The 13,846-nt window shown below is 40.5% G+C and overlaps 1 protein-coding gene across 4 annotated transcripts; it reads left to right on the top strand.

Moving 5' to 3' along the window:
• Positions 1-665: 665 nt before the first annotated feature.
• Positions 666-13,305, top strand: si:ch211-13c6.2 (uncharacterized protein LOC100000125 homolog). Of its 4 annotated transcripts, none has more exons than XM_005917382.2 (13): positions 666-1,030; positions 2,383-2,451; positions 4,799-4,823; positions 9,184-9,282; positions 9,382-9,521; positions 9,627-9,746; positions 9,859-9,904; positions 9,988-10,903; positions 10,996-11,104; positions 11,189-11,254; positions 11,362-11,463; positions 11,570-11,798; positions 12,856-13,305. In XM_005917382.2, the coding sequence occupies exons 1-13, from the start codon at positions 971-973 to the stop codon at positions 13,092-13,094; spliced, it is 2,220 nt and encodes a 739-aa protein (XP_005917444.1). In that variant the 5' UTR covers positions 666-970; the 3' UTR covers positions 13,095-13,305. The 4 variants fall into 4 exon arrangements, with proteins under 4 accessions (XP_005917444.1, XP_005917443.1, XP_005917445.1 ...); XM_005917381.2 differs by having other exon boundaries at positions 668-1,030; positions 11,567-11,798; XM_005917383.3 differs by having other exon boundaries at positions 669-1,030; positions 9,199-9,282; positions 11,567-11,798.
• Positions 13,306-13,846: the final 541 nt, after the last annotated feature.

The following is a 13,846-nucleotide window of genomic DNA, read 5'->3' as shown; positions in this document are numbered from 1 at the left end:
TACATCGCTCTAGTGTGATCATTCATTTTAATTTGCAGTATTCTGCTGGCATTACGTTCCCTTTAACTGTCTTAAGTTATGGGTTATAGATCCTTGTTTGTTTGTAATAATAGCCTCAAATGTCTGAAACTGAGTAGGAAGCCATGTTCCTTAAAGCAAACCCAAGTGTGTATTTATGATTTACTGTTTGTGAAAGGGGAATGTAAATCATTGGTCAGTGTACATATTGTAGTTTGCATGTAAATATGGAGTTGTACCTGCTCCTTGTCATAAGTGCTTTTGGTTTGTAATTGTGTCAACATGGTGAAGAAAATGTTGCTCATTCAAATTAATGAGCTATGTCAGATATCCACAGTACGGAAAGGGTGAGATAATGGGTTTTGTTGTCTTGTTTACTGTATCGCTCCATAGTTTTAGCTTGGAAGTCTCCTGAATGCTGTGCAGATGCCTCACACAGCTTGAGAAGTGTCCCGGTTTCCAAAGCCAGACTTAAAAGGAAAAAAACAAGCTGTTTTTGTAAATATGAAGCAAATGCTTAGAACCAAATAAACAAAGTGCACAAATGTTTTATCGTCTCATCTGCAGTATGTGCTATTGAGTGCAATTAAATATGTGAACACCAGGGGGAGTTCCTTTTTTACGCCGGTGTGGTTCCGCGGCTGTGGCGACAGCCCCGGTCACGTGGGTTTCTTAGCGCAAGCGTCCGCCCATCAACCAGGAAGACGAATCTATTTTCCCCCTAGTTTCTTAATAATACAATAGCTGTGTAAACATTTGTTGGATATGATGCACAGTATTTAATATAGAAAACAAAAGAAACAAAACACGCCAATTCGCTAGTGTTACAACAACAACGCTTGCTACCATCTGATAACAACAGTTAACTAGCTTGGCTCAGGCGATTTAGCTAGTAAACAGTCGCTAAGCAGGTAGCTTTACCTCTAGAGGGTACGGCCACTGATTAAAGTTCATGATGGATAACTTCGAAACGCCATATGAGGAGGAGGATATCGCGTTTATTGAATGCGAGGTAAGCATGCTAAAGTTAGCTGAGAGACATGTAATAATTTGGCGAAAGCGAGGTTCCCGGAAAAAATTAAGCGTGCCGCGAGAAAAGCTAACGTTTTTAGCTAGCCTCTGGAGGTATATGACATTGGACGTGAATTAGTCCTGCTCTTTTTAACCATTGCATACTGTTCGGGTCAAATTCCATCTTTTTTTTACGTTTGACTGCAGTGATTCAGCATGTGATTCTTTTAGCTTGAAAATGTCATGACTTTTCATGAAGTGAGGCAAAAATAAAATTAAAATTTGAATGGATCTGGGTCGCGTATTTACTCAGAAGGATTTTGGATCCATCACTGTGGGGGAAATCAAAGAAACGTTGATTTTAGGCAACCCTGAAACTAAAACTGTATATACCAAGTTGTGCGTATTTTTTACGTGACAAAGGTGGCAGAGGAACCTTCGTTCAGTCACGAAAATTGCCTTTGTTGTAGAGGTGGGCGAATCGATCCAAATATCTGTAGTATCGATAACAACGCTGGTATTGATATACCAGATACTAGTGCGCTATTTGTTTCTCTTCTAAGTTCAGTAAGTAGCCAAATGAATCTTGTAAAATCATGAACACATGCACTATGAAAAATGTCTGAACCTTTTTGTGTTAACCATCAAATCTGTTTTATTTATAGCCAATAGCACATTTAAATAGAAGTTAACTCAAAGTGCTTTTAAGACAGACACATTTACATTGCAGGTCTTCAAAAATCCCAGTTGTACACGAAAAGCTAAAATGTGTCCCACACATGCTAAGTACCTGCTCTAAGTATTTAATAAATTTGTTTTGATATATGGTAGTCATAAGGATTTTTATATGATCCAGAATGAAGAGTTGAGTGTTTTAATGGTTGTAACATTCTTTCCATCTCATTATAATATCTTTTAAACATTACAGGTGCTACATTTTCACCTTAGGTAAAATAGGTCATCATATTTTGTGATATCTCATGTTTTTCTCCAAATATAAGTGTTGTAAAATCTAAAAAACACTCACCCTGTTCTCTGAAACATCAATTAAGGACTATTCATCATTTTATTAATGTCAGATAGACTATTTATACTTTATAAAGATATGTATATTAGAATTTGTTTTATACACTTGATGTGAAGGAATTCTTGGCCCAGTTCAATTTTGACACAGACTATAGTATGAAAGCATATAAAATGAACAGTATTCAAGGGTTAAAAGTGGTCATATAGTTTAGAGTTAAGTTACCTTTTGTAACTAAAATACAGAATAAGGCTTAATTTAGTGTGTCTATTTGTGTCTGTCAGCTTATTGTTATTAATTCATCTGTTTTTTGCTCTTTCTCAATCAAGATCTGTGAAAAATCCTTAAGGGGTGATACCCTGTACAAGATACACCTGACCACCCCAGGACATATAAAGGTACTCAAGAAATCTACTTGTGTAGAAAGCTAAACATTAATAGTAATGCAGTCATTTAAAATGTATTCAAAAGTGATGTCATCATCGTTTTTGCATTATTCCATGTACTTTCTCTTTAGTCTCAGATCTCCACAGGTACCAGACATCTGTGAGAAACAAGTTTTCCAAGCTGCTCACATCTTTAAATTTTTCTTTTTGTTTGAAGCCCACCTACAGTTTTCCCCTCCTGGTTTAATTCCTGGTTTTGCATCTGACAGCTCTTCTTATTTCAGTCTTGACAGTCGAACACATTGTTTCTTCTGAAGATTAAAAAAAAAAATCATGTTACAGTAAGTACAAGAGTAGTGACAACAAAAGTTGACATGGGTTGCCTCTCTTCAGCCGTTGCCGTCAAGGGTTCAGTGAGTTTTGAGCTACAGAATCAACCAGGAAAGCTGGATGCTTTCCACCTTTGTGTTTGACTGCTATGAAGAAGCTGGATTGGCCATTTCAGAAGAGTACTGTGTCTCTCGCCATTGCAGTAAGTTTGTGCAAGGATGACAGGGTAATATTTACTTCGATGATGTATAACAGAGTGTGTAAGCCTGCCTGGCTGTGTATTTCACACAGCATTCTTCTTCTCCTTCAGTCTGGGAAACAACTACAATTACTCTTGGAGCGAGCAACTGACAACCTGAAAATGGCAAGTTCTGAAGGAGTCTTGAAAAAGGCAGGCTTGGTTGGTTCTTTGGGTGAAGGGGTTTAAGGATTTCTGCAAAGAAAAGCCAGACATTTCTTCTCAACACTTTGCTCACCTCCCCAGATGCAGATGTTCTACTAAAACCAGGCCCCTACCACCATCTGCCTTTTTTAGTGGCCCCTTCACATCAATGCATCCTGAACTTTGCGCCAATAATGGACAGTTGTGTTTGTTTTAAAGGAGGAAAACAAACTTGTTTTTCTTTTTAATAGTGGCCACAGACTATGCTGACACAGTGGAGTTTCACAAAGGAAATGGTCTTGAACCATGTCCTGTATGATGTGTCAGCTTCATAAGTCTTTGAACTCCTTCCTGTTAACGCCCAAGAAAATTTCAGGAACTGGTCTGCTGTGCCTTTGAGCCAGGTTCGGGTCTGTTCCACTAGGTAAAGTCATGTGAGCTTTCTTGGTTGTTCTTGTTCATTATGTTGGGAAGTGTGCCTTCCAAGACACACGTGCTGATTTAACAAGTGACTTGTTGTACAGTCAAGCCTGGAAGACAAACTGAATTAAAAAATACAAAACAAAAACAGTGCACTGTGGAGCCATGGCAACATTTCATCAGCTTCTTACTTTCTCTTCTTTTGTTGATAGTGACAGTGTCGAGAGACAGGAAAGCGGGGAGAGAGCGAGATAGGGGAAGACATACAGCAAAGGGCCGCGGGTGGGACTCAAACCCGGGCCTACTGCTCTCTGGCCATATGGCATATGGTCACCTGCTCATCCCGCTGAACTAAACTGGTGCCCTTCTCTTCCTGTCTTTACACTAGAGGAAGTCAGCCACTTTTTGGTTATTTGGGTAGCTATGTTTTGGCAGACCTTATTGCCAAGTGCAGAATCTGTGTAGCACATAAGCAGAAGTTGCTTGAACTGAGTTCCTGTCTTTTGGCTGTCTTCTAACCACTATGGCAAATCAGCTGCTAATTCTTGGAGGGTGCTGGTTTGGCGTTCCGCTGAGGCGCAGACCTACTTAAAACTGGTTTTATTTTCTATGAGCCAGAAAAATGTATACGTAGGTATACATTTATACTTTCCTAGCAGCGCTACCACCACCAACAACGACGACAACGACAACAAGCGCAAGGAGGCTACTCTGCAGACCAGTACAGCTTCAGTTTGACATCCGTACTGAAGCTTTTTGTAATGGTAAAGTTTTATTTGGACCTTGGTTTAGCCCCAGCAGTGTGCTGGCGCATTTCATTCCTATAAACAGTTCCTAGAAGGATCCCTCCAGATGTTTCAATAGAACTTTTGGTCATCCTGAAGAAAGCTACATCCTGTTTCTTTGCATTAATATATTCACATGCAGATATAACTCCCACCTCCCGTGGTGGGAGTTTAATTTATACAGTTGTGTGAAAAGTGACTGGAGTACAAACTCTTTAGTCCTTAACTGCTTTATCTCTTTATGATCTAACGCACACTAAGAAGACAGGTGTGGACAGGCACCTTTACTGCACCTCATTTGAGCTGTGGTTTTGGTTTTAATATGCGTTTGATTCCATAAAATAACTCCTTTTCTGTTTGTAGCAGAGGTGAACTACATCCAGTGTTGTTTATCCAGCACTGATTGACTTTATTTTTATTGTTCTCCTTTCGTTCCTGGCAGAAAGAGAGTGGCTTAGTAACTTCTGGTAAGTAGAATTCATCTTCCCTCTTTTATTATTTTTTTATTTTTTCATTCCTTCCCTGGCCATGTGTCTGTTCTGATGGGTAATTCAATGTACATGTGAATAGTGCCCATTCCGGTTTGAATGGGCAGCAGTTTTGTTTAGAAGTAAATGTATAAAGATACCCAGAAGTCAACGTGTAAGGACAAATAGTTTGTCCAGATTTTATTGTTTAGTGGTTTGGCTTAGGCTCCTTAGATGCATCTCAGGTTATATCTGGACCACTGACACAAAGCCCCAAACCTAACATCAGTGATCAAATCGGTTAACATCGGCTGCAAGTCAGGACTTGTTTTTGAACATCAGTGTGTGATCTCACTGATGCTGTTGTGGCTTTTTTGTCTGCCAGTGTGTGTTCAGCCATTTTGTTTTCTTAATTTGGGTATGGAGAGTTAGAAATTTGAAGTTTATTTAAGAGATTTATACTTTTCATTTAGCACAGTGCAGTGATTTCATGTTTATTTTTGAAAATGAAATGGAAGTCTGTATGAGGAACTGGATTCACATCGACTCAGCTTTCTGCTCCAACAAATGTGGACTTTAAAGTAGTCACATGGCTTCGATGTTCCCAAGTTGATATTCAGATAAGTTTTTCATTATGGCGTTGGGCCAGACCATTTTCAGAGCACCTTGATATTTGGTCCTATAGGACTGCAAGAACGTTTTCTTAGGTTTGCTGACTGTTGGACGTAGTACCCCCATTTTTCTGCATCCACACTCCTGGAACTCGGAATCATCACAGTTCTTCACAGGGTTTTTAGGGTAGGTACTTTCCCAGCAGGGAAAGAGAAACTTTGAGTGATGAAGGTGTACACATATGCTCCAGATATAAGTGTACACTGGTCAAACAAAGGAATGCAGCACCAGAAGAGTGAACATTGTATTGAAACGAATCCTCTCATGGCATCTGTCACGCAATGAAGAAATGCAAACAGAAAGTGCAGAAGATGAAACACAATTATAGGAAAACGTAAGATGTCAACAGGGGTGACGTGTCAAGAAAGATACTACATGACTTCAGAGTTCCTATTAATGATTTGAGTGCAAATGGGAAACAAGGCTCAGAAGGTATGTAATCACCTCAGTGGGTAAACAGTCTCCAAGAAGTGAAGTGGATCTTAATTCAACAAGTGTCTGGATTTCAACTGGGGGATTTAATACATTTCTTCCAAAAGATACTCCATCTTTTGGTTTTGGTGGTGGTGAAAAGTGCAGTCTAATGTGGGAATTACAGTACTATGTTTGTGTAGGTATTTGCCCACGCAGAGGCAACCTATGCAAATGTGCTTGTGTGCGGTTCTCCAAAGCCCCAACAGCACATAGCTCAATGTGGACGATGCAAGTCCAGTGCTGACTGGTTGAAAAGTTGCCTGGAATAGGAAAGGGACCGACAGCAGAAGTCTAACATGAACGGGAGAAAAAAAAGCCTCTCCGCGGGTGCCTGAAGGACCAACCAACAGCAGCCCAAGCAAGCCTGGGCACTGGTTGTTACTGTCAGCCCCCTGCTGACAGTAAACAGCTACACCATGTAACAATGGTCTGCAGAGCTGGTGGTAAACTCTGCAAACTACCAACTTGAAAGCCGTAAGTAGAAGATTACACTCGGACAGCTGAAGACGCTACGGAGAAGAAGTCTTGGCATACTTTTTTCACTTCTACCTGGTGGACTCATCTCTGTAGATGGGTACACAGGGTCACAGAAAACTTGCAGGGATGTGGATGTATGTCAGAGCATCGCTCTAACCATCTAATGATCAAATTTCCATCACGTGGACCCAGTTTGAAACCTTCCATAGTTGGAATGGTGAAAATGATTACACCTGTGTAAAAAGCTACTTTCAGCTGCTCTTTTATTCACCAGGAGTCGCCACAGTGGGTAGATGATTTGGCAGGTTTTTTTTAAACTCTGGATATCCTTCCCGAGGCAAGCCAAACGGGATGTTTGTCCCCTTCTTGAGTTTAACCTGGATATTTCGCTGTTAGAACCACTGCAATATGCAGCTATTGTTACACCTATGTAACAATTTTTCCCAAACTCTTCCATAGGTGAACCCATAAAACTCCTTTAATGACCCAAAAGGATTTGAATTGACTGATTGGTTGGCTGATTAAAATCAGCAGATATGGGCCTTTCACAGATACATAATACACATATCATTTGAATCTAGTGTTTGACCCGGGCCCTTTCTCTGTGGAGTTCACATGTTCTCCCTGTGTCTGCGGGAGTTCTCTCCGGGTACTCAAGCTTCCTCCCACAGTCCAAAGACATCCAGTTATTGGGGTTAAAGTAATTGGTGATTCTAAATTGCCCATAGGTGTGAATGGTTGTCTGTCTGTCCATGTTAACCCTGTTGCGGATTGATGACCTGTCCAGGGTTTACCTTGCCTCACACTCACACCAAGCCACCTGGGATAGACTCCAGATCCCCCACCACCTTGAATTGGATAAGTGGAAAATTATTTGTTTTTTTTAAATGAATGGAAGGATGGAAAATAAGTATCAGCATCTGCCCCCAAAATCCCATATTCGGGGAGCTGGGTATGGATGGCAGTGGTGCCATCTTTGATTGTGGCTCCAAAGCCGTGATCCAACATCTTACAGCGAGAGAGGATCAAAGCTGGCTGTTCTAACAGCTTTTCTATCAAAACAGAGGCTGGGGAAATTTTCTGACAGGGTCAGAAGTTTAGGACAGCTCACAGTGAAACGTCAGCCATGACCTGTGTCTACTACCCAGCCAATGGGAATGCAAGAGAGACATCAGCATATGTGGGGGAAAAACTGAATAAATGTAAGTGTTACATTCCCTACCACCTGTTTCCAACACAGAGGAAAATGTGTCTTAGCTGTGGCAGCTGCAGTGTGTCTACATCAGTTTACAGGACCCGTGACAAGGTGGACATAGCAAGGAAACAAACAATGAAGATTTTGCAGCGGTACGTTGTTGCCCTTGAGTCAGTAGGTATTATCGTACAGCCTTCATGCATCAAACTTGATGTCCTACCCATGCTTATTAGATCACTGCCGCAGAACGTGTTGGCGCCTCAAGCGATTAAAGCTCCTGCCACTCGTGCCCCAAGAATGAACCCTGTTTCAAAGCCACTTTGATGTTTTGCACTTGCCATCGTGATTCAAAAACAGAACCAACTGGGCCTGCGTTTGTATACGTGCCGCTGAGCGTGACTGGATGCTATTTACCATGAAGTGCACTTGTAGAAGCATCTGCATTTGTTGGGTTTCTCCACTCATTTAGTTTTTCTTTTCCTTTCTGGATCTTTGCACTTTTTGCCAAATTTGGTTGCATTAACAGCCTTTTTGTGATTTAATTATGGTGTTACATGATAAGTTGCTGAAATAAATGTGTAGCATTGTCGTATCAAGATCAGAAAAAATACTGTACTGCTCTTAAACCACACATGGCTACTAAAATGCAGCTTTTCCAGTGTTGCTCTTCAAGCAACAGCTGCAGCTTGTTGGAAATCTTCACAACTTCTAAAAATGTCAGTCAAACAAGCTGTTTGCACAAAATTAGATGGCACTGGCCAGCCTGTGCCTGTATGACTCCCTCAAAATCCACTCTGACTAAATTTAGCAACTATACATATGTATTCAGTTATTCTAGTGGCAGGACATCTGTGGGTGCACTAATACTCCACACTCAGATGACGAAAGGATAAGTAAACATCTCTGCAGATCTGTCCAGAGTTTGGTGTAACTGTCTTTTATAAAGGGACATGTTGTACAAGTATGCACTTCAATAACTTTGTTTTATTTATGCCTTTTGCACAAGTAAATTAAACATTTACACCATTATTGGGATATTTTTAATACAATAATATTGGGATATTGTAAAAAACAAAACAAAAACAACAACATTTCTTAGTTGGTAATATAGGTACCATTAGAGTTCAGATGTTTTTTGCCATTAAATCCATTATGCCACACAAGGTACATGTTTCAGAAAATCATGGAAACATTTTTTTTCCTTGTCTGATGACATTCAAAAAGCAACATGAAATAAATAAACTGTATGGACTAGAAGTTCTACTGGGGCTCATACATTAGACGATAGTTTATCAGAAATCTAAGATAGTTAAGATCTAAGCTGAAGATTTTATACCATTCAGCTGCAGCTACAATACACCAGGCCTGGTCTTATATTGACTTATAATCTTCCCTTACCCCTGTTAACCCTTAATAAAGACTCATCCTCTAATAAGGAGTTTAAATTGAAGCAGTTAGTATTGCTCTTGTCTTATTGTTATACTGCGATGATGACTTTTAAAAACACTGTGTAGTTTTTGTTGTCTTTTTGCTAACTATTAGCATGTGGCTTCCCAGGACGGTCTGTCAGAAGACACGTACCGGAGTTTAAGGATATTATAGAGTACCTGGATTACCTGAATCTGGATGAGCCTATCATTGGTGAATAACTTTGCAGAAAGTTTTAAGCAGATTTTTTTTTTTTTTTAAATACCAGATTATTTGATTGTTTTTAACTTTTTGCTTGTTCTTAATTTCCAGGTTTGAACTTTTTGGAAGAGGGGCCTCCTAGCGACCGACAAATAGGCCCCAAATACTTATGTAAGCTCTGTAATCAGTCAGCCGTCCTTGCAGAAATGGTCTGTCATGTGATTGGACGCAAACACAGGCAGAAATATGTGGTAAAGCATTCAGAGCATTACTTAAATACTTCTTTGTTATTCTGTTTTTCTTTATAATAAGATGTTAAAGCAAAGAGAGATCACATTCCCTTTCTGTCTATGTAGGAATTGAAGCGGCCTGACTTGGTGACCTGGGATAGACCCTCTGTACAAACCCTCGGGGGGAAGATTATGCGCGCCAAAGCAGAAATAATAGAGAGACAGGATGGGAGAGGGACTCCAAAGGTATGCCAGATGAATTACCCAGATTACACACCATATTTTTTGTGCTTCTAAAATTCAATACATTTTGTTACATACAGTAAATGTTTATTATTCATGTTTTTTTTTCCCCCAGTCATTGTTCAAAAAGGGGAACGAGAGTAGATCAAACAGCTCAAGAGGTACCTTGATTGATAGTAAACATGGTTAAAAAGTAATTTAAACGTTTGGTTGTATTTTTCTCTAATTATGACTTTATTATTAGCTTCCCAAAGGCCGAGGCAAAACAGGGAGCAGACGAACCCACAAGATTTGCCACCACTCCTACCCGAACTCAAGGACTATCACCGAAGGAAGCATGCCTCAAGTTACCCAAACGCATCTGCATTTCCTCCGAATGACCCTAACATGAACGTAGACAGGCGCAGCCAGCGGGAGAACAGGCTTAGCAATGAGCGCACCAGAGATGAACCGCGAAGGTCGGATTTTAGGGAAGGCCATGCGTACAGAGAAGGCTACATGGACTCTGATTATCGTCATCAGTATGAAGAGGGATATGGTGGCGATTCACAAAGATGTTTGGCACTTGAGCAAGGTGATGCTCCCAAGTATGATTTTAGGGAGGAGCTGCCTGGTGGCCTCGGTCAGTCTGACTATTACCCTGAGGGGGCGCCTCCTTATAGAAGAGCCTATCCAGAAAGAGAGTCTGTTCAGGATTTCCACTCTGAGGATGTCAGGGGTGGGAACGGTCGTTCTGAGTATTCACCCTCCCAGGCCATGTACCCTGAAGTTGATAAACTGCGGTGGTCCCTGGAGAGGGAAGCTGATAGGCACGACGGTATGAACAAAGCAGGTAGACAGGGATCAAGTGAACCAGAAGCCAGGAGGAGGAACTTCTCTGCATCTATGGAGGGGGACCGATCACGTGACAATTTGTTCAATATAATTCAAGATTATCGTCATGAGATGAGAGAGGTACATCAGGATGAGGGAGTTGATAGGAGAGCAGGAGGCCCAGCCTCACAGAGACACATGGATGTTGGCAGAGCCATTTCTAACATCCCAGAGCCATTCAGGCGGTTCCTGAAAGGAGGCGCCGAAGATGATGTTCACGGTAAAAGGAAAAGAAAGAGCCGCTTCTCTGATGCTACTCCAGAGGAAGTGGAAGGGACAAGGGAGATGTAAGTGTAAAAATTGTAGTTGTTTTTTTGTAAGTGTTGTGGGCTTTTTAAAAAACAAAAAACAAAAAACCATGTTTGATTGCTGCTTTAAGGTATGGGGATAATTATGGATCTCCAATTCCAAAGTTTGGAGGTGACCCAAGGCCAGGTAGTGCACCAATGAGTGGAGGACAATTTTCAGACATCTACAGAGAACCACAGGTACCGTAGTTTATTTTGACATCACAGTAGAGTAATATCCAGTAAAACAAATCTTTATTTGAGCAAGACCTTTTGCTTTTTTAGGGTCCACATCATCCTGAAATGAACCAAAGAGGAGGCTCTGAGTCGGAGGGCGTCTTTGATATGCTGGTAAGATAATTAATCCTTATTGGCGACTTGCACATGTTTTTGTTATGCAACTATTCACTCAAAGAGTTCTCAGTGTGTTGTTTTTTTTCCCTTTCACATTTTCTTAGAGCAACATTGAAATTGAGAATGCTGAAGAGGCTGACTTCTTGAAAAGTAAACTTTGCAACCTGCTTAAAGAATTCAAAACAAAAAAGATGGAGAAAGCTGTGGTATGTGTCATTCTGCACACCGCCTGTCTTTTTAATATAATATTAGTAGAAGAACACAAAGACTTTGCTTATATTAACAAAAAATATGGTTTTGTCATGGTAGCAGAACAGCCACGGTCGAGAAGGGATCCCCAGAAACTACAGCAACATGGAGCTGGACCCTCGACAGCCGCCGTTCGAAAGGACCATGAGAGATGATTCGCACCACAGACAGCCAGAAGACCTCGACTTCAGAGACTGGAGGCAGCGTGAGCATCTTCCAGAGGAGCGGCACAATGTTTATCCCCCCCCTGCACACGAAGATTCCAGATACTCAAAAAGAGGCCGCTTTGAAGGTATGTGCACAGTGCAGTTTATTTAAGCCCATTAGGGTTCAATAGTCTTTTATAAAAGTTAGACATCGATAAAAATAACACGAGCATAATTTTCTTGAAAGATTTTAGGCAAAAATAAGTACAGCTCAAAATAAAGGCAGACAGTAGATGGCCACTCAATAGTTGCTTCTTTAAAGACTCTTTCATCCATTAGTAGAGCTGCTTATACCAGAAAGGTAGGGTAGATCAGTTTCTATAATACCTGCAAAGTTTTCCCTAATGTTCCAGTCAGCAAGGCTTTCAGTTCATCCACACCAGAGCTTCGACCAGCTGACGTAATTTTCTCCATGGTATCCCTCGGGTGATGCGTGGGATTTGGGTCAGGGCTCTGGGAGGGCCCCTCTATTAGAATATATTCTTTCAGCAGGCAGCTGTGAATTATTGTCCTGCTGAAAGATCCTCTTCCGTGGCTTAAATCATCATTTGGCTGCTTTTTTCATTTCAAAATCCTTTCTATATCTCATCAGTTAAAAACAAATTTATCTGCACAGTTGCAGGCTGTGATGTTCCCAACTCTGTGCTTTCAAGTCAGTTCCACATGAACAGGTGTCTGTAGCAGAATAACCACAGGTATAGTTCATCACATTAACAACAGGCATGGTTCAGGTGTGATAAACAGGAGAGGGAGGGGTATAATCATGCCTTTTGTCTAGAATTGTGCTGTATGTGTTGTTGTATGGGTCGAATGCCAATTTATTGATGTATTAATAAAATAAACTTATGAACTTTGAGGTTTTGATGAAATTTGATGGGATTTTCTTCTTTGAATGTATTTTGAGTTTTGTTGTGGTATCCTTTTAGGATAGTTTAGTTGAATTTATGTATAATGAGGCATAGTTTGCAAAGGTGTCCAAGTTGAGCTTTTGATTTTATGTACTGAATGAATTTGATTGCATCGTTAAATAAGATAATAAACAATAAGTTGTATATTCAGCTTCCCTGTGTCAGAGGAAGTGTGGCTGATTCCACTTTCTTTCATGTAATTCAATTTCATTCCTCTTTTTTTTTTTTTTGTCAGAGGAATCTGGAACTCCTCATACAAACCGCTTAGATGAGCCGCCCTTTTATCCTGAAAGGTTTCCAGAATCCCTGCCCTCTCGTGACTACCAGCCTCCTGTTGGAGAGTTTTTCGACTCTCACTCTTCTGCACCTCCCCTCCACATGGATCAAGAATCCAGGATGCCCAGAGGACCCCGGTACTCCAACAACCTGGACAAAATCACCTCCGCCCTCCTGGAACTTGTGGCAAGGAAATAAATGTCATCACTGCAATCTCCTTAATAATCATTTATTGTAATGCAGTGTTTTAAGGTAAAGTTCAGATTTTAAAATGTGATTTGGGTTTAAATTTCTTTCCCTTCATTTTTCTTTCTATTTTTTTGTTGTTGTTTGTGTTGGATATTTGCAAAGACCTTGGTTGATCAAATGTTGACATCTGGTGTAAGAATTAAAACACTTGTCTACCGCAGTTGTAATCATTTCATTTTTTCAAATTTCTTACTGACCAACAACCAGAGAAGTAATACTGTTATTGGCATCATTGTATTTCATATTTTCAGTGAATTTATTTTGAATTAACTGAATTAATTTGCGATCATTTGAGCTTTGTGGTGCTTTATCATGCTGGCTGCAGCCATTAGAAGATGGGAACACTGGCTTTCATATTTATGCCAAATTCTGAACCTACCATCTGAATGTTGCAGCAGAAAGTGAGACTCTGAGGAAAACACTGACTGCTCTACAATCTTCTATTCCCCAATTTTGCTTAGCCTGGGCAAATTGTAGCCTCAGTTTCCTGTTCTTAGCTGACACAAGTGGCTCCCAATGTGATCTTCTGCAGCTAAAGCTCATCTACTTCAAGGTTGGACTTATTGTGCATTAAGAAATACGCTGCTGCATAAATTGTGTTTAATGAGTGGTTATTTGAGTGACAGATGCCTTCCTCTAAGCTTGAAACAGTCTGTTCTCTGACCACTGACATCAACAAGGCATTTTCTCTCAGAGAACTC

The sequence above is a fragment of the Haplochromis burtoni genome, unplaced genomic scaffold, assembly GCF_018398535.1.
Source record: "Haplochromis burtoni strain Fernald_Lab_line unplaced genomic scaffold, NCSU_Asbu1 Contig_25, whole genome shotgun sequence".
NCBI classification, from domain to species: domain Eukaryota; kingdom Metazoa; phylum Chordata; class Actinopteri; order Cichliformes; family Cichlidae; genus Haplochromis; species Haplochromis burtoni.
Note: the sequence above shows the minus strand (reverse complement) of the source record. Positions and strands in the feature narration are given on the sequence as shown.